The sequence below is a fragment of the Epinephelus moara genome, chromosome 13 (assembly GCF_006386435.1).
Source record: "Epinephelus moara isolate mb chromosome 13, YSFRI_EMoa_1.0, whole genome shotgun sequence".
Lineage (NCBI taxonomy): Eukaryota > Metazoa > Chordata > Actinopteri > Perciformes > Serranidae > Epinephelus > Epinephelus moara.
This window is the reverse complement of record NC_065518.1, coordinates 26,029,975-26,048,233: the sequence shown is the minus strand read 5'-3', so window position 1 is coordinate 26,048,233 and position 18,259 is coordinate 26,029,975. Positions and strand designations below refer to the sequence as shown.

At 39.3% G+C, this 18,259-nt stretch overlaps 1 protein-coding gene across 1 annotated transcript in view; it reads left to right on the top strand.

Moving 5' to 3' along the window:
- LOC126399308 (mitogen-activated protein kinase 8-like) overlaps positions 1 to 18,160 on the top strand; it is a 51,425-nt gene extending 33,265 nt beyond the window's left edge. The window contains 6 exon segments of the mRNA XM_050059148.1: positions 3,823 to 4,005; positions 6,848 to 6,972; positions 8,589 to 8,652; positions 10,241 to 10,318; positions 12,611 to 12,685; positions 12,688 to 18,160. Coding sequence (XP_049915105.1) covers positions 3,823 to 4,005; positions 6,848 to 6,972; positions 8,589 to 8,652; positions 10,241 to 10,318; positions 12,611 to 12,685; positions 12,688 to 13,007 — 845 coding nt within the window. The 3' untranslated portion in view covers positions 13,008 to 18,160.
- Positions 18,161 to 18,259: the final 99 nt, after the last annotated feature.

The following is an 18,259-nucleotide window of genomic DNA, read 5'->3' as shown; positions in this document are numbered from 1 at the left end:
TAAGTATGAGGAATAACAAGTGTGTTCCTCTATGTGCTGTGCACATCAGGCACACAAATAAAATGAATCATCATCACTATCATTTATCATAATTTGTCCGCACATATCCCACATCTGTATGCACATATGAGATAGTTTACCACATCCAAAAATGCATCAGGCCACAACAGAAACACATCCACCCTCCAAACCTGCGACATTCAGATATCAGGCAACTGACAGGTGTAATTGAGCTCAGCTGGTACCACATCAATGGATGCTCCACCCGCTACTCTATATAAAGGCGTTGCCACATCACACGTGTGAGATACCATGGCTGCTTTACAGCATATTCTCGCTGCTAACCAACAGCGTTGCCGTGTGCGAAGCCAAACCGTATATGTAAATGCATTTGTGCGTCACTCGACGTGCTGTCAGACCGGGCTATCCAAATTAAGTACCGAGATACAACGCCTCATCAACTAGTGTCTCCACACATCCAGAGGGCAACCTGGTGCAATTTTGCCCTCAGCCTGGAGGTGCAATGCCTGGCTGTGCTGCGTTTTTACGCAGTGGGGAGCTTCCTGGACGTGGTGGGAGACAGCACTGGCCTCAGCAGGGCATCTGTGTTTTTTTCTTTAAATATAATACATTTCCTTATGATTCTCTTACCAAGACTACTTCTTATTTAGTTGTAGTCTTGTTTTCATCATGAAAATAGGTCAATAACAAATATTTATCGTCTTAGTTTTTCATTAGAATTATTAGAACACACATACACACGAGCAGCAGGGAATTAGTATGTTAGGTAGCAGCGCTGTGTGTGACTTATGCGCTGATTAAGTGGTGGGTGATCGATTTGCCTAACATCGATTGTTTCAGCACCGCGGCAGTGGACAGCTCCTGTTGAGAGCTTCTTAAAGAGCGATCTTAAGAGCAATCCTTAGAAGGGCATTAAGAACGCATCTGGGAAACACGTATCTTAGCAACCCTTCTTACCAAAGATGTTCTTAACTGTGCTCTTAAGTCTTAAGATCGCTCTTAACTGGGAAACACGACCATTGTCTGTACATAGTCAGTCAGTTTACCTGGTAGGATATTTATGTCAGAAGTGCTCTCTGTCTCGTCACTTGTGCATGTGTAGCCTACTCATCATGTTGCCTACTGACTACATCGCTACTGGTATTAGCTACTGATGCTCTAGAGGGCCATCTGCTGATAATGATGTGCTTAGCAGGAAAAAATAACCACACATCCCAGTAAATGATAACTAATTACTGAATAATACATGAGAGTAAAAAGTAATTGAAATATTTTTGGTGTTCATTAAAAAAAAAAAAAGGGAAAATGTTTTGTTTTTGTAAGCAAATTTTTACCTTGACCCTAAATGCATTTTCTTGAATTCCATTGATCTCAAGAGCACCCTAAACTTAGTTGAAAATGACACCTTAAATGTTTTTCTATTGTGTTTGGTTCCAGAGTTAAGCATATTTGAATATTATTGGTGGCCATCTTGAATTTGACCTCTCCAGGGCATCAGAGGTCAAATCTGACTTCCCTCCACATCTGAAAATAAACCTTATGGTATGTACTAACTATGGTAGAAATTTCATGCTTTTTTCAAAAAGTGCACAATTCCTCATAATTTGAGAGCTTATCCGCTGTACTACAGTACTCAAATGTCTAATAGGATATAATGATTCATATTAAGCTAAAAACAAACTGTGCTATCACTGATTAATTACTTCGCATTAAGAAGTTAGTAGTTGGTTAATATTGTAATATGCTGGTTGACTTTGGTTAGCCGAGGTTTATGTAGCATTAGCTTTGTTTGTTATGTTAACAGAGAGGTTACATTGACAGAGTAAGCAGCTAAACGAGAAAAAAAAGTTATTTGTTCTTAGAGCAAAATCCATTACAGTAGTACTGTATGTCATTTAACAAACTAATATGACAGAACATAACACTGTCCCATTTCAGGTTGTTAGAAAGCATGAGATTATGAAAATATGTCATTGGGAAAATACCGTGACTGAAACTAATGAAACGGAGGCTAGCATGAGTAGAGTGGTGCAAGAATAAGTCCTAAAGCCCAGAAATTTGTTAGTTTTTTGCACTTTTACATCTTTTACATCATCTGCCAACAAGTGGCTAAATGAGACTACAAAATGCCATCACATGCCATGTTGTGGGGGCAATGATGAAGCCATGGGATCGTGTTGTGGTTCTTTTATAGCCTAACGTTAGCTTTTTACCTCTGGCAATTGCATTTAAGATTCAACAATCATAAAAGTGGTATTCATTTGTGAAAGGTAATCTTGCTGAAGAAAACATGTAAGAATCATAAACGTTTGTTTGCCACAGAGCTTGCTTCCTGCAATAATCCAAAATCCAATTAAAAAAAATCCTGCTGGCTTTTCTTGTCAAGGAAACCAGGACGATGCGAACTTCTGGGTTGGCCTACAAAAAAGCACTCGGCGGTGGTAGGACTGGATGAAAAATGGAAGCTTTAGGGTTACTAAGAACAATAATTTCAAGTGTTTGAAGTTTTCTGTATTTACAACTACTCCATGTCCTCCATGACCACCCAACTCACGTTACCTTGAGAGGCAGCTGGATTCATGAGATCAGGCAAAATTTAGAAGATCACGTGAGCCACGTGAGAATCCAGCCCTGATTTTACTCCACAATAGAAACAGTATTGCCAATATCTACTGGTGGACATATTTTTATTGTCACAAAGTATATACCGTTCCCTGTTGATCAATACCTGAGCTGATGATCTATTTATAATGTTTCTATCTTTTAGATTGTTATTATTGTCGATTATTATTGTTTCATTAAAGCCAAACTTTTACATAATTTTAAAGAGAAAGGTCCACCCTACAGAGTCGAATGCGTTTTCGGTATCTAGACAAGTTTGTTGATAATTTAGGGCTAAGCCTTTTCTAATAATTCAGTCAGGATTCAGTACATTTGTTGGTTTATGATTTATCCTGTCTAACTTATCTTTCCCCACTTTTGGTTTGATGGATAAACTTGGGGCTCTCTATGAAGGTTGTTTTTCATGTTCTGTCAGGACCCAAATAAATGGATCCACTGTTTTGCCTACCAGGGAAACACCTGTCAACAAGCACAACAAATGGCTTTTTAAAATGGCTTTAAAAAAATCGGTTATGGCAGCAGGCTTTTCCTCCTTGTTGTTCATCCAGTGTTAAGGATGAGCGAAGACGCAAACAAGGCATGTCTGTATGTGTCCGTCAGGTAGATCTGTACATTTTACATCTGTGTGTATGTGTGTTTTTGTCCTCAAGAAAAAAAAGTTTCATACATATTTCCAGCATCTGGATCACTTGAGGTGAGCATCGTCTGTCTCACCTAACATAGTTTATGGTGTATGTACCCCACTTTGTCCAGCTTGGCTGATTTCCACAGGTTTGAATGGGACTTAATTATTTTCCTCAGAAGTGAAATTGCCAGTACTGAACAAGCTTTTCACCTGATTGTCTGAATATTTAAATTCTTTGTTTTGAGAAATTTGAGTTGAGTTCATCCAATAATACACTCTACAATCTTGAGCCATTTCTTTACAGCAGTTTTCTACATCCTTTATCCCATGACAGCTTTGATATTGCATCTTTCAGCACAGTTGCAGCTACACGTGTATTTTAGGAACATATCCAGGCCAGAACAACGCAGTATGAGATGTAGCAGCTCCAGATGGCCCTCTTTTATTATTCATCAGTTCAAAATGTTACTCAGAATGACCCAACCTGACTCTGGAATGGCCGCTCCTTCTGTCCAAACCCAGCCTGGTACTTTTCTTAATACTGCAACCCTAAGATATCGACCAGTGGAATAAGGTGATCGAGCAGCTGGGGACACCGTCTCAGGAGTTCCTGATGAAGCTCAACCAGTCGGTGAGGACCTACGTGGAGAACAGGCCACGGTATGCGGGCTACAGCTTTGAGAAGCTCTTCCCTGATGTCCTGTTCCCTGCAGACTCTGAACACAACAAACTGAAAGGTAAAGATTCTGCCGTCTCTCTTAATACCCATGAAACCATCTCGCGAAGGCTTATTGAAGCACGCTAAAATTGGTGTGAGGTTGTAAATTTAGTTCCTGCTAAGAGATAAAAACCATTTTGGAGCATAGTTCCTCTGTTACAGGTGCAGCAGTTGTCCAGCCTGAAGGGGAACCATTTGTAAAATGTAAATTGCTGTTTTATCACATGCCAGAAGGAGCCAGGAATAATGAGGCAATGAGAGTTTCCAGAGAGTTTTATGCCACAATATGCTCCAATTTTACTGCCTGAAAGACTTTGTAAAGCTGGTTCTTTTTTGCTAATGTAGGATTTATCATGGCCGACATTTTAAATGGCTATTTTTGTAATTGAAAGAGTGATATAATGGTTCCATGGTGGCTCATCGAGTATGTATCCAATCACTTGCAAGCAGAAAGATGAACTTTTCCCCCATCACTTTGAGTGTATGTGCAACCATATAAACATCTGCTGACAGCAAAGCCCAAGTGACAAATCAATTTTCAGCAGCTGCCTTAGATTAAGCACTTACTACAGAAGCTGACAGTTCAGGACCAAGTTGTTTACTGTGAGGAAGAATTTACCTCAAGCATGTCTTCATGTGTAAATGGAGAGGAGCTGACAGGAACGCTCAAAGCGAGCGTCGTGGAGCTGTTTCAAGATGAGGCAAGGAGGAAGAAAATGTTTCTGTACTCATTAATTCATGGAGGATATGTGACAACAGTATTCCCCTGAAGTACACCTGTTAAACTGCATGTATTAGATGTTCACATACGGCACACGGCTCTTTGATTGCCTACGCTGACAAGGCTTTCACATAGAACATTTGATAATCAAGGTGAATGTCCTGAACAGCCCAAATACAAACACAACAACAGTTTCTATCTGTTTAAAATGGAAGGTTTAAAGGCACCCTGTGTAGTGTTTGACCACTAGCTGTGCAGTGGAGTAGTGTTTGTGTGAATTGGCCCCCCGTTTTTGTTTGTAACATGCAAAAGAACGCATGAGCATGTAAGACGTTCACCAGGCTTTAAGAATGTACACAATGTGTTTTTGGCAAGAAAACACTGAATGTAAACATAACTGTTTGTTTACAAGAAAATTCCACAGGGCATCTTTAGAAAGATCCCATCATTCTCTGGAAAACCACATCCAACTCTTCTCCTGTGTCACATTTATTAAAAATCCCCTCCAGATATGTTTTATGACATATAAAAATATTGAGCTTGGAATAGATATTTGTGTCTGATATGTTTTTTCCCACCAAAAGTTAAATTATGTAGTTACTAGTGATGTCACCACCAAGAATATTTTTGAGCGGTTTACAAATGTCGGTTTTTAAATTAATTTTGGTACTTTACTGAGCTGTGCACCACCCAGGTCTGGTGGGAGGGGTTTTGCTCATTCAGCGATTACTGTTAGTAACTCTGTCCCAACACAACAGTGTTGCTGTGAAAACACTGTGCCTACCTTCAAGTCTCCTCATAGGTCCCTTTACTGGGTAAGCAACCCAATTTTGAGCCACAAACCCCTTTTATCATTATCACTGTTAGCTCTGTTAGCACCGTTTGCAATGTCGGCACAGCTAGTAGTGCTAACATACTTAACAATACTTAAGGGGTTTTCTCAAAATGAAGCCGCTTACTCACCAGAGCACCCTGTAGAGGATGGCCACCATGTTTCAGCAGCAGTCAGTGTTAATCATGAATGAGCAGTGCCACTAGCTAGCTCCCATCCAACCTGGGTGGTCCACAGTGCAGAGCAGCCAAGGCTCACATTAGCTAACCAGTGGAGATTGGAGGGTGGGCAGCAGGCCCCCAGGAAGGCCGCTGAGCCTTGCAGCAATTTTTTCTTAGTGGCCACTTGCGTTATTTCAGAAAAAAGAAAAAGAAAAATTTCCCTGCAGCCCCCAAATAATTTCTCCCATAGGGCATCATTATAAAAGGCGTGTCTGTAAAACTTTTGAGCCATGGTGGTTTTATATTTGTAAAACTTTGGACAAATACTACTGCGCATTTTCAGTGGGCCGTATACTGGGAAGTAAACCTGGATGCTTGAAAACTTTTTTGCCAGGCAAGCAACTCCATTGGAATAAATTGGCACCATCTTGGCATCCAGTATGTAGTTATTATTAAAATCTATGGTGTGCAGTGGTCTCTGTGTTTTCCCATGTCAACACTGTTAGCTGGCTGTCTGTCAGCAAAGCCAACAGAAAGTAAAACAAAAGGCCAGACATTTACAGCACAAAACATTAAAATTTCAAAACCCTAAATAGATAATGCTTTAAAATGCAGTGCTAAAGGTCACCAAGTCAATGGAGCACCAGATTAAAGGAAAGGCCTCATGTATTTCATATCATTTTTCATTTTTATTTCTTAAAAATTAACTGGCTATAGTTACAGTTTAATGAGTTCTGGGCTATTTAAAGCAAAACTTACCAAATCTGACAACTCTCCCTCATTTAAAGTCCTCAGTGTATATGCACTGGAGGTTTCAAGTTTCCATGACACACTAAATTGCATACAGGACCACAAAGTCCTGCTTGTAGTTGAACTCAGATTGAAGACGAGCGCAGAGAAACTTTCCCCCCTCAACAGATGAATGTTGAAACATCCTTCTAGTGCACATACATTATTCCGCACAGTGAAGCTGAAACAGCACAGTGAAGTAACAATTATATCACACTGCTCCAACATCTTGTTCCAGCAGAATATGCATCACATCAGCAAGGCGCTCTCAAGTGGAAGACATTTTAGAATCAAAATCTGGTCAGTTTAAAGGTTAAGGTATCCTGTTTTCTCTTTTTCTGCCATAATTTCTTGTCAGCGAGCCAAGCTCGAGACCTACTATCCAAGATGCTGGTAATAGACGCTTCGAAGCGGATCTCAGTGGACGAGGCTCTCCAGCACCCTTATATCAATGTGTGGTACGACCCGACTGAAGTGGAGGCGGTAAGTAGTCGCTAATTATTGATGGTTTATTTATAGGTGGGGTTTTTTTTCTAAGCATGTGAATATTTGCTTTCTCACTGACGGAAAAAATTCACAAACAATGGATTGCGGCTGCAGACAGCACCATGAATTGTACATGACTTGCAACAGCTATCTACCCCATCTGAAGGTCCAGTTGCAGCTGAGTGCCATATGCCCTTTTTGCGTCTGATTGCAGTTATCCGTGTGGCCTTGGCACCAAGAACACAGGAGGCAGAACGACAGCAAAGAAAAAGATAACTAAAATTTTCATACCTGGAGCTACAGGTCCTGACTGACGAGGTGCAGAGGCCTTCCTCAAAACTTCAGACAGGAATTTAAACATGAGAGAGAAAAAACGTATTTGGGATTTAATGTCCCAGTCTGTCAGTGCGCTTCAGTTGCCACCAACTCTCTAAAGACACTAATTATTTCACTGTAACTGCGCGTGGCTATTAGTGCTGATCTTTGTGAATGTGACTGTTATTGCAGTGAGGCTCATTTACATACAAAGGGGCTAATTCTGCGCCAGATGTATCCATATTACCTCATTTAATGCGTGCAAATAGCACAGGAGCACTGAGACACTATTTGCTTTGCAGTGCAGGTAGGGGTGCATGTCACTCTTTGCAGGTGCTTTGAGAATTACACAGTTTCTTTTCGCTTTATTTGTGCAGGTTTAGCAGCCGAGCAGTCCTTTTGTGAATTTGCCCCTAAAATTGTTTGTGCTCTGCATATAAAATGTGCTGTCTGTGCGTGTTTGGTGACAATCAACCACGCTCTCCTTGGAAACACAATGACTCAGCCGGTGAAAATTGATTTTGCCCTGTGATCAGGCGGATTGGGAGATGAGGTGAATTGTTGCATTCTTCCACTCCCCTCTCCCGTGCAGATTTGTACACCGATTTTTTTGCTGTGACACTGCGTAAATGCATCAAATCTCCATTTGACTCTGGGGAGGACAGATAACTATAATCCACAGCTGGCTTTGTGGAAGTTTATTCCAGCTCTGTGTTGTAAATTTAAAGTTTTTGTGGGATTTTGCTGGAAAAGGTTTGTGCCCTCCAATGCAGAAAAATGTAATATAAAGTGTGTTTAACATGAGGAAGGTTTAATGCTGCAGTTTTCTATCTCGGGCCATCAATTAGCTGAGTCTGCAGCTGAGTTTCCACCCTCCTGTTTTGGGCCTCATTCACCTGCTGTTAAGGTGGAATGAAAACATGCATTAAGCTCAGAGTGGTAACTGACTGAAAACCTCAGGCCTTGTAGTTAAACATACTTAGAAACTGTCTTTGAAACTGAGGCTGCGAGTTCTGTAAATGGCACTGTCAGTAATTATGTGTGACAGCAGGGTGGCCCGGTGGTTTGACAGCACTTTAATTTGAATCACATAAGTTTGGTGGCCAATAATAGCCAGCGTGAGTCCATCATCAGTCTGTCTATAAAAACACTGGCTTAAAGCGTCAGGTAAATGTGTGCTCTGTGCACTGTTTGAGTCTGAATATCATTAACCAGAGTGTGATGTGTGTGGGGTTGTCACTCTATGTTTAGAATGAGCATCTGTCAAACACCAAACATGTGCATCTGTCTGTTTCCAGCCACCACCCGCGATCACAGACAAGCAGCTGGATGAAAGAGAGCACACAGTGGAGGAGTGGAAAGGTAGGAAAGATCCTCTGTTTCTCCTCTCCTCTCCTCTCCTCTCCTCTCCTCTCCTCTCCTCTCCTCTCCTCTCCTCTCTGATAAGCTGTCATAAGTACTTAGCTTTTTGCAGTGTGTTGCATAAGGTCGGTCTATGTTCGTGCTTTGCAGCCTGTGGGACATTTAATCTTCTTTCTCTGACGCGTGTTTTCATCTGTACGCTCAGAATTTATAAATACACTCATGTCTGATGCACAGTCCCACTTTTACACTGGGAATAACTGATGCACACGTGGCAAACATGTCCTCCGTGCTTCCTCTTTTCACTAGGGGTGCTGCTAATGATTTTCTTTGTCAATTAATCTGATCTGATGATTATTTCCTCAATTAATCGACCAGTTATTTCACTTATAAAATGACGGAAAATGGTGAAAAATGTCAACCAGTGTTTCCTAAAGCCCAAGTTGACATCTTTTAAATGTCTTACTTTGTCCACAGCCCAAAGATATTCAGCCTACTCTCATACAGGAATAAAGAAACAAGAAAATAGTCACATTTTAGAAGCTGAAATCAGAGAATTTTAACTTAAAAAAATTAAATCAAACGGAATTATAGATTATCAAATTAGTAAGTGATTAATTTAATAGTTAACAACTTATAAATTAACTGATTAATTACTGATTAATAACTAATTTACACAGCCTGAAATGTGTATTAGATTACAGATCATCTGCATCCAAATCTTTACTCTTGTGAAAAATCCAGATTTATATCATGAAGTTCAGGTATTTTTTAATAGAAATATGCTGGATTGGTTAGCTGTGATGAAATACAGTGCAGTGAAAGAAACAAAGGAAAATGAAAAAAATATTGTACAACATAAATAAAATAAATTAACATGGACACAGACCATGACTTGATTTCAGGTGACTGATGTAAGTTTTGGGCCAAATAAATGAACTAGAATTATTTATTTTTTTCAAGCTCTGTGAGATACGCAAAACGGCTTAATATAAGACTAGCTGCAATTATTACTATATTTCAGTAAATGGTAGTTGGACTACCTGCTCTTCTTCTGAGCCACAGCGGCCCCCCTAGTGGAACGTATAGTGGAGCATCATCAGCATAAAAGAAATGGATGTTTTGCTTGCTAATAATGTAACCTAAATGCAGCATATAAATGGAAAATGACAGCAGACCTGTGACTGACTGCTGGGCAACACCCCAGGAAAGTAAGGGTGCTGAGAATTTAAACATCCTCCTCCTCCGCAGTGCAGACAGAGTGATAATGACGGCAGGAGATTCACACCTGGATCGTGATTCGTTGGTGTTTCCTCTTTTCACACACACTGCATCTTTCTCTCCTTCGAAATAGATTATCATGTAAAATTGCCCGTTTATGTATTTTACCAGGTTAGATAAAAAGCATATTCAAGTAACAGCACATTACAATTATGGGAAATGACTGAAGAACAAATAAGGATTAGTACAGAACTGTACTGTAAGTCAGAAAATCTGTGAGGTGACAGGAGTGAATTACATACCGCTTCCTGTTCTCATTGTTTATACCTCTGTGCTGTTGTTAACAACTGTGTCTTGTTTGTTGCAGAGTTGATATACAAAGAAGTGTTGGACTGGGAAGAAAGGACAAAGAACGGTGTCATCAGGGGACAGTCAGCGTCCATAGGTTAGTGGGGTTTCTTGGGTGTGTGAGAGACTTTAAGAGGAACACGTTCAAGTGAGCGTGTCCCTCCTAAAGATGTGTAAGTGATCCAGACTGTACCCATAATCTGTGTCCAAAGCCTGTTAAAACATCAGCAGTGCACTGGTACAGCTCTGCATATTATGTCGCAATAAGATTTCTGTGACAGAAAAGGTGTTTTCCACTCTTGAGCTCATCTTTTACTTACTTAACTTTGGTAATTCCTCTACCAGAATCTACCGTATGTGGACAGGAAAGTGACAAAACTAGCACACTTATTACACGTTCTGTTATGACCCTGCTTAGGTTTGGCATAAATCTACAAGTAACACAGGATTATTAAGCAGAATAACAACTGTAGCAAGTTAAAGTAGTGACTCCTTATCCAGCATGTGGTGTGGCATTAGTACTGCTCTTTTTGAATGTTAGACACAAGAATTAGTCTAATATAGATTGCACAATAAACTGTCTCTGAGCTATGTAATTGTCAAACCAGGCCTCTAAGCCTGTTATCATTTTATTACTTTTTTTGTTATGTAAAAATGGTGCAAAAGCTGTTACACAACTTGAAATTATAGGGAAAATGTGCGAGACAGCAAGAGGTTCAGTGACATCACTTTGAGAAAAGTTTTTTTTCTGGCCTTTCTCCTGCAGTCCTGAAATTTTCGTATGATAATACGAAATTCAAAACTTCTCATAAATACAAGTGGAAACATAGGTTCTCATGCAGAAAAGAAGGAGCACCATCTTGCTAGCACTACGCAGACTAATAAGCTTAAAGGGCATCTTGGGTATTTTCCAACCTGGACCTATGGAGATGACCAGTTTTGAAACTGGTCTGGTGTTGAGTGAGACCGCTGCAGCCTGCAGTCATGAAACAGCCTGCAATGTAATTTTGGGGGCAATAGTGCAGCATCAATGTGTGGCCACTTTAAGTGTTTGTTGCCACTGATAGGTAGAGATTGTTATAAGTGTTTGACAAAGAAATAAAACATTTTTCTTTACCTTTTGCTTGACCTGGTCTGTTTATTATTGTGTCTAACAAAGTAACAAGGAGAAGTCTTGTTCTGAAGTCTTGTGAGGGCAGGTGTTGCAGGAAGACAATAACAAACAGACTGGATCAAGCAAAAGCTAAAGAAAAAAATGTATTCATTTCCACCGAGCAGTACGGTACAGTTCAGTTCGGTATGCTTTTTTTCGTTTCCACTGTGAAAAGTTGTGGATGGTACCAATTGTACTGTTCCGTTCCATCCCCATTTTTGGTCCCCCTTTTGTTGGAGTACCTAGCTCACAGATCTGGTACTAGGTGGAGCTGTGAACACTGCAGTCTGTTGATTGGTCAATAGAGGACGGCCACTCTGCTCAGGGCTGAGTTGTGGCTGGTTTTGAGGCTCATGTAACCTCTGTTCATACCGTGGAGAGTTTTATTAGTAAACCATAACTATTAAATAAAAGGATGTTTTGCTGCCTCTAGCAGCAGCTGTAGTCGGAGAACAAATAACTTAATTCACTGGGCCGACTGCTGGATGTTAACTTTTAATCTTACTCAATGCAATAGTTGAGTATAGTTGACCACTGGACGATATACGAGGTGCAGACTTCCTTCTGTGTCACCGGTAATGAGGAAATACAGTGAGTGCTGGACGGAGCAGTGAGTGACAACAACACCACCCATATTTAAGAGCACTGTTTGTGGTGGAAACACTAGGGTCTAGGTACCACGTCTGAAGGGTTACTTTTGGTTCCAAAGGTACCATACCGAAAGTGTTAGGTGGGTACGGGCTGTTGTTGATGTAGTAGTAGTTTTCCTGCAACAACTCAACTCACAAGACCTCAGAACAAGACTTTTCCTTTAAGCAAGACTTAGTTAGACACAATAACAAACCGATCACATCAGCTAACAGTAAAGAAAAACATTTTATTTCTCTGTAGACTCCGTTATGTTTTCAGACACTTATAATAACTATCTGAGCCTGTCAGTGGCAAAAACAAGCACTTCCAGCCATCATAGATTTATGGTGCGATACTTCCTCGAAGGATTACATTGCAGCCTGTTTCATCTTGCTGCAGCCGTCTTTTTCAATACTGGACCATTTTCAGAAAATGTTGCTCCCTTTAGTCACTTAAATACAAAAACACAGAGAAATATGGTCCAGGTTGAAAAATATACCTAAGTTTCCCTCCAACTACAATCATACAAAGGTGCTTCAGCAGCCAGTGCTGCGTGTTCACTTCTGATGGCTGACCACAAGGCCTCTTCTATGTCTCACAGCACAGGTGCAACAGTGAGCAGCAGCCCCCAGCAGCACCACCAGCACCACACCTCCATGTCCTCCTCCACCTCTGTCAACGATGCTCCTCCATGTCCACCGACCCATCCCTGACCGACACTGACAGCAGCCTGGAGATGGCCAGCGCCGCCACCGCTGCTGCTGCTACAGCCACCGGCCCCCTGGGCTGCTGCTACAGCAACCAGCCCCCTGGGCTGCTGCAGATGACTATCATCTACACCTCCTCCTGGTCCTGGTCCTGGGCTGGGCCTCGCCCCCTGGTCACATCCAAGACCACTAGCCCAACACTGGCTCCTGGCCCCGCCCCCTGCATTTGTCCCCCCTCCCACATCCTCTCTGTGCTTGTCTTCAGTAGTGTAGCGTTTAGCCAGCCAGCTGTTTAAGAAATATTTTGATTTCTGAAAGGACAGATCTTTTTTTTTCTTTTTTATTAAAGTTATAGTCTTTTTTTAAATTAGGATTTCTTTTCGTTTGAGTCCTAGCTGTAATTTATTGTGGCATTTCTTAATTTTTCAGAAACCTAAGATGATGATAAGAGAATTTTTATGATTTCACTACGTTCCGGTTTGTATTAACCGACAGTGAGAATTTAAAGAAATATCTGTACAATGTTTTAATGTGATCTATTTTTCTGTTTAAAGTCATTTGTTTCACTTGTAAGCTACTGCTTTTACAACTTGCCATATAAATGTAGATTGAGTTTGTACAGATTTTATGGTAGATGTAGTTTTATCTTCGATACAAGTTTGCAGTGAGCCATCGAAACATAATTGAATTGCAAGACGTATGGTCTTAGTACTCCCCTTATCTGTTTTATCTCCCATAATATGGATATTGTTTTAAGTTCATATGACATATCCATTGATTTGAACTGAGATCATTTAGATTTACTTGTAAAATTTCTTTTTCTTGTGAGTCACTACTACTTCCTACATTGTAAAATTTAATGAAAGCTTTATAATTTACTCATTCTTCACCTCCTGATCAGTCATGATAGGACTTCAAAATGATTTTCATACACCATCTGATTCATTTTACCTTCTGCATTTAAGCTATGGGATCGATAATGGCACAGTTAGTTCCCACAAGATAACTTGGAGCTCTTTGATGACTGTCTTCTGTAATTTTAAGTGCTTTAAAGTACCTCTTCTTGTCTGCAACAGGCTGTGTGACGTTATGGAACTGGATTGGTGGTATTGCTTCGGAGGACTGGATGCATGGAGCTCTTTCGCGTTCTCCACTGGCTTGCTTTGACAGTGAGCTATTGCTAACAGTTCGGAATGTTTATTGTCGTGCTTTGGGAGGTTTATCGAGACGTAGATGAGTTGTGTGAGGTCGTAAAATTGGTGACGGTGTAAGTAGAATGTTCTTCAGTCAAGTAGGGAATTGTGATTTTGAGAACGCTTGTGAACGTGTCGCTATTGGGTGTTTTGGAGGGGAAGTGATTCTGCAGCCTGATGGGAGAGTGTGAAAACATGTCAGCTTCCTTCTACCAGATCCTGTTATTAGTAATGTACTTTTGTGAATTTGGAAAATTGCGAGTGATTTTTTTAAAAAGTTGGCCTAACACTTTGCATACCAGACTTGCCTGCAATTGTAAAAAAAGAACCTAAAACTTAGCAGCACAAATAACCAGAGTCAAAAGAAAAACAAATTATTCTCGGTATGCAATAATAGTGCCCTTTTTTTGAGTTTTTTTATTTAGCATTGAAAGGAAAAGTGCCTGTTGTTTGTCATTCATTCCTGAGTACATGGGTATTCATTACGTGTAGGTTTTTATGGCGTCTGGTTAACAACGGTAGTTTCCATATCAAACCAATAATGTATGATGGGGTTGTAGTTCTCACAAATGTATTGTATATTTTTCTACTTGTTTTGATTTTGACCCTCGAGCGGGAGACCGTCGTGTCTTGCAGGGTAAGAAGGTGATGATGTATACGTTGAGATGCTTAAGCACGTGTTTGAGTCATTTCAGAAGAAAAGGCAGTTTTATCAAGGTCTTTCATCAAAGTAAAAAGAAGTGTTTCTTTGCAGTGACAGCAACCGAAATATAGGTTAATAAGAGTTCTTTGGCTTTTCTTTGAGTACTAATTTAATGTGATGGTTGTAAGAGAGAAGAACCAAGTTTTGAAATTCAACTACTGGATCAAACTAAATGAGGGAACTCTGCGGCTGCATTTTTGTCAGTATTTTGCGATGGTTTTGGATACTGTTTACTGTTGGAATTGCAGATTGATGTTTTAGTTACAAACACACATCTGAGAGGCAGAGCCAAACGACCATGGTGTTTCTGGCTAATTCATCTTTTAAGTTCAAAGTAACACTTGTAGTACTAAGTGAAAAAGTGCTCTAACCATAGTAAGTCAATTTAATAAAAAAAAAAAAAAAAGCCATATTAGCTAAGAGCTATCTAGGCAAGTTGTGTAACTTTTTAAGATCATGAATATCATGGTCTTAAGTGAAAAAAAACAAAGGAGTCCATGCTATTTTGCTCAGTTTATTGAGGTTTCATGCAGCCATTCTGCCTGCTTGAACTGTTTGCATAACTAAAATTATCTGCAAGAAGCAGAGTTGGGATGTATTGTACTGTCATGGATGATGAGCAGGTGTGGTGGATGTTGGCACAAAGATCCCTGTGCAAGGATTGTTTAAACGTGTAACACAGCACTGTGTCTAGAACCTGTCCCAGTCTTTGATAAGGACGTTAAGCTCAAAGCAAAGTTGCAAACAGGGTTGTCTTTAGACTGTAGCATGACACGCTGTGTGCTCTGTGCTGTGCTCTACTGCAGCAACTAGTTACCATCTGCCAGATATGTAAGGCTAAACACAGAAGTAACCATTTACTTAACGGCATGATTTTTCAGATACTGCAGCACTGTCTCCTTTATCAACTTCTAGACTTGCACCAGCTATTCGTAAATCCATTATTAAGTGTGTCATTCCTAAGTTCTTAGTAACAACTAGCTAGTTTCAAACTAATGTTTTAGTAAATCGGGTTGCCCCATTAAAACTTAAAGTATGCTTTATCCAGTAAAAACCTCAACAATGGGTAAACTGGTTGTCATCTGATCATAATCAGTCAGCATCACAAACTATAACATAACTTTCAAAATTGATGGTTTTAATTGAAAAAACAAACAAACAATATAGTAAATGCAACTGCCAGTCCTTTGTAAATGTAGATATGACGTTGTTTTATTTATATATGCATACATAGAGACGTATGTGTGTTTCTGAATTACTAATATCCATACATTTTTGAATAAGTGAGAAATGTCTCAATACACTACTACCCTCAGTTTTATTTGGTCTTTCAGTCTAACATTATTAGCCCGACGTTTTGTACTTTTATGTTATTTTTTGTCAATTTTGTGGAATTTATTTTAAATTTTAAAAACTTCCTAGTTTCCGTCATTATTAAACAGCAGTTTATCAAGTGTATGGTAAGTGTATTGACCATGTAACATTACCGCTTTTACTCTTCAATCTAAATGGGTAATAGAATAGCAAGCGTTAGTGCTGCCACTAAGCTACGCAGCAGTTAACATTTAATATATCAGAAAACATGCGTTAGCTTCTTCACTGAGCTACAAAACAATTAACATTAAAAATATCAACAAACAAGTGTTAGCTTCGTCACTGAGCTACACAATAGTTAACTTTTAACAAATTAGCATGCTAATGTTAGCTCCGTCAGTGAGCTACAAAACAATTAACATTGAATATATCCACAAGCAAGCGTTAGCTTTGTCACTGACTCTGCAATAATTAACGTTATAAATTAGCAAGCAAGTGTTAGCATCTTCACTAAGCTACACAAAAGTTAATGTTAACAGTTAACATTAAATCAATTAGCAAACAAATGTTAGCTTTGGCACTGAGCTAAGCAACAGTTAATGTTTAATGAATTAGCAAGCAAGTGTTGGCTTCTTTACTGAGCTACACAAGTTAATGCTGAATGAATTAGCAAGCAAATGTTAGCTTAATCACTGAGCTACACAACAGTTAATGTTCAATAAATTAGCAAGCAAATGTTAGCTTTGGCAATGGGCTACGCAACAGTAAACATTTAATAAATTACCAAGCAAACTGTAACTTTGACACTGATTTAAGTTACACAAGTTAACATTTGATATATCAGCAAGCTAATGAAAGCTTTGTCAGTTAGCTGCACAACAGTTAACATTTAATATATTAGCAAGCTAATGTTAGCTCTACGAAAGAACTAGTTGATAGGGTGCAACCCATTTTAATTTTGTGATGCGTATATATCTACTTTGTAAACACTTATTGGTTAATAACTACAGTAAGTTTGAACTTACGAACAGCTGGTGCCACTGGCTCCTGCTCTCTTTTCTAGTCACCAGAGTTTTAAAGGAAAGGTTTGGCCAGTAAAGTGTATTGTCAGACAGTAGTTGTAGATTCCAACAGCAAAAAATTAAAGTGTCCAGCAGTAAATGTACAGTAGTGTTTTGACAAACAATGACTTAGACATCTGTAAGAAGGCAGCGATGGCAGGGAAAATATCAGTGGTATGTATCCATGCGTCATATTAGCCCATTTGTTATATTAGCTAAAATAATCAATCAGAAAAAAATACGTTGTCTAAAGTGCTCTTAATTTTCGTAGCCCAACATTAGGGGCTTTAATTGGAGTATTTTGTTATGTTTTTCTTCTTCTTCTTAGGTTGTTGTTGCTTTTTTATAATTACCGCATCTCTCCAAACAATGTCATTCTGATTTAAGTCGGCTTTGATGAACTACCTCACGCTGAATTTCTGCCAGTTCTTGCATATACTTAGTCGCCTGCAGAATTAGCTATCGAAGACGTGTGAATAACAGATTCCATTATTTATTTATTTGAAAGTGTACTATTTGTCGGTTTCAACAGACTTCTAGTTTTGTACATTATGTATACTTCACCTAGAAGTAAGAGAATTGTTATATGTATTTTTTTGTTCTTTTTTTTTTTTTTTTTTTTTCTCGGTTTGTTTTTTGTTTTTAAACTAAATGTGCAATACCTTCAGCAAACTGTGCTAGTAGTGTGTGATGGGCCTAGCCTTTGTTAGCTGTCTCCTGAAGGTAAAGAAAATGTTTGGTACTGTCAATCCATGTTTTCCTTTTTTATGAATAAGATCAATTTTTATTTCTGTGACTTGTTTATAGTCATGATGTTACGTAATCAGTCTTACCTGCCAAACTAATCTGTTGGCCAAGGCTTGATGCAGAGACGGAAAGTTCTTTGAGTCACAGCGCGGCCAACAGCTTTTGATTTGGAATGTGGTAAGGACAATAATGTTAATAAACACAAAAAAGATGAGTAAATACCTACAAGAAATCATTATATGTATGGTGCTGGTTTGTAATGTTTGCTAGTGAATCCAGCCATGCAAGTAGTTTTAAGAATTCCTGGATCTGCGCGTCCCAAAAACCGCAACCAACGAAGAAGTGCACTACTAGAATACATGCACTGGGATCTGATGATGCCACCTCTTAAGAAAAAAAACATGTACTGCAAATAAAAGAAATACACTTTGATTTATGGTTGTATGTCCTCTTCTTTACAAGTTGCCAAACGATCATTGCCTTGCATACAATGTAATCAGTACAGTTATAGGTATACTTTGCTAGACTCA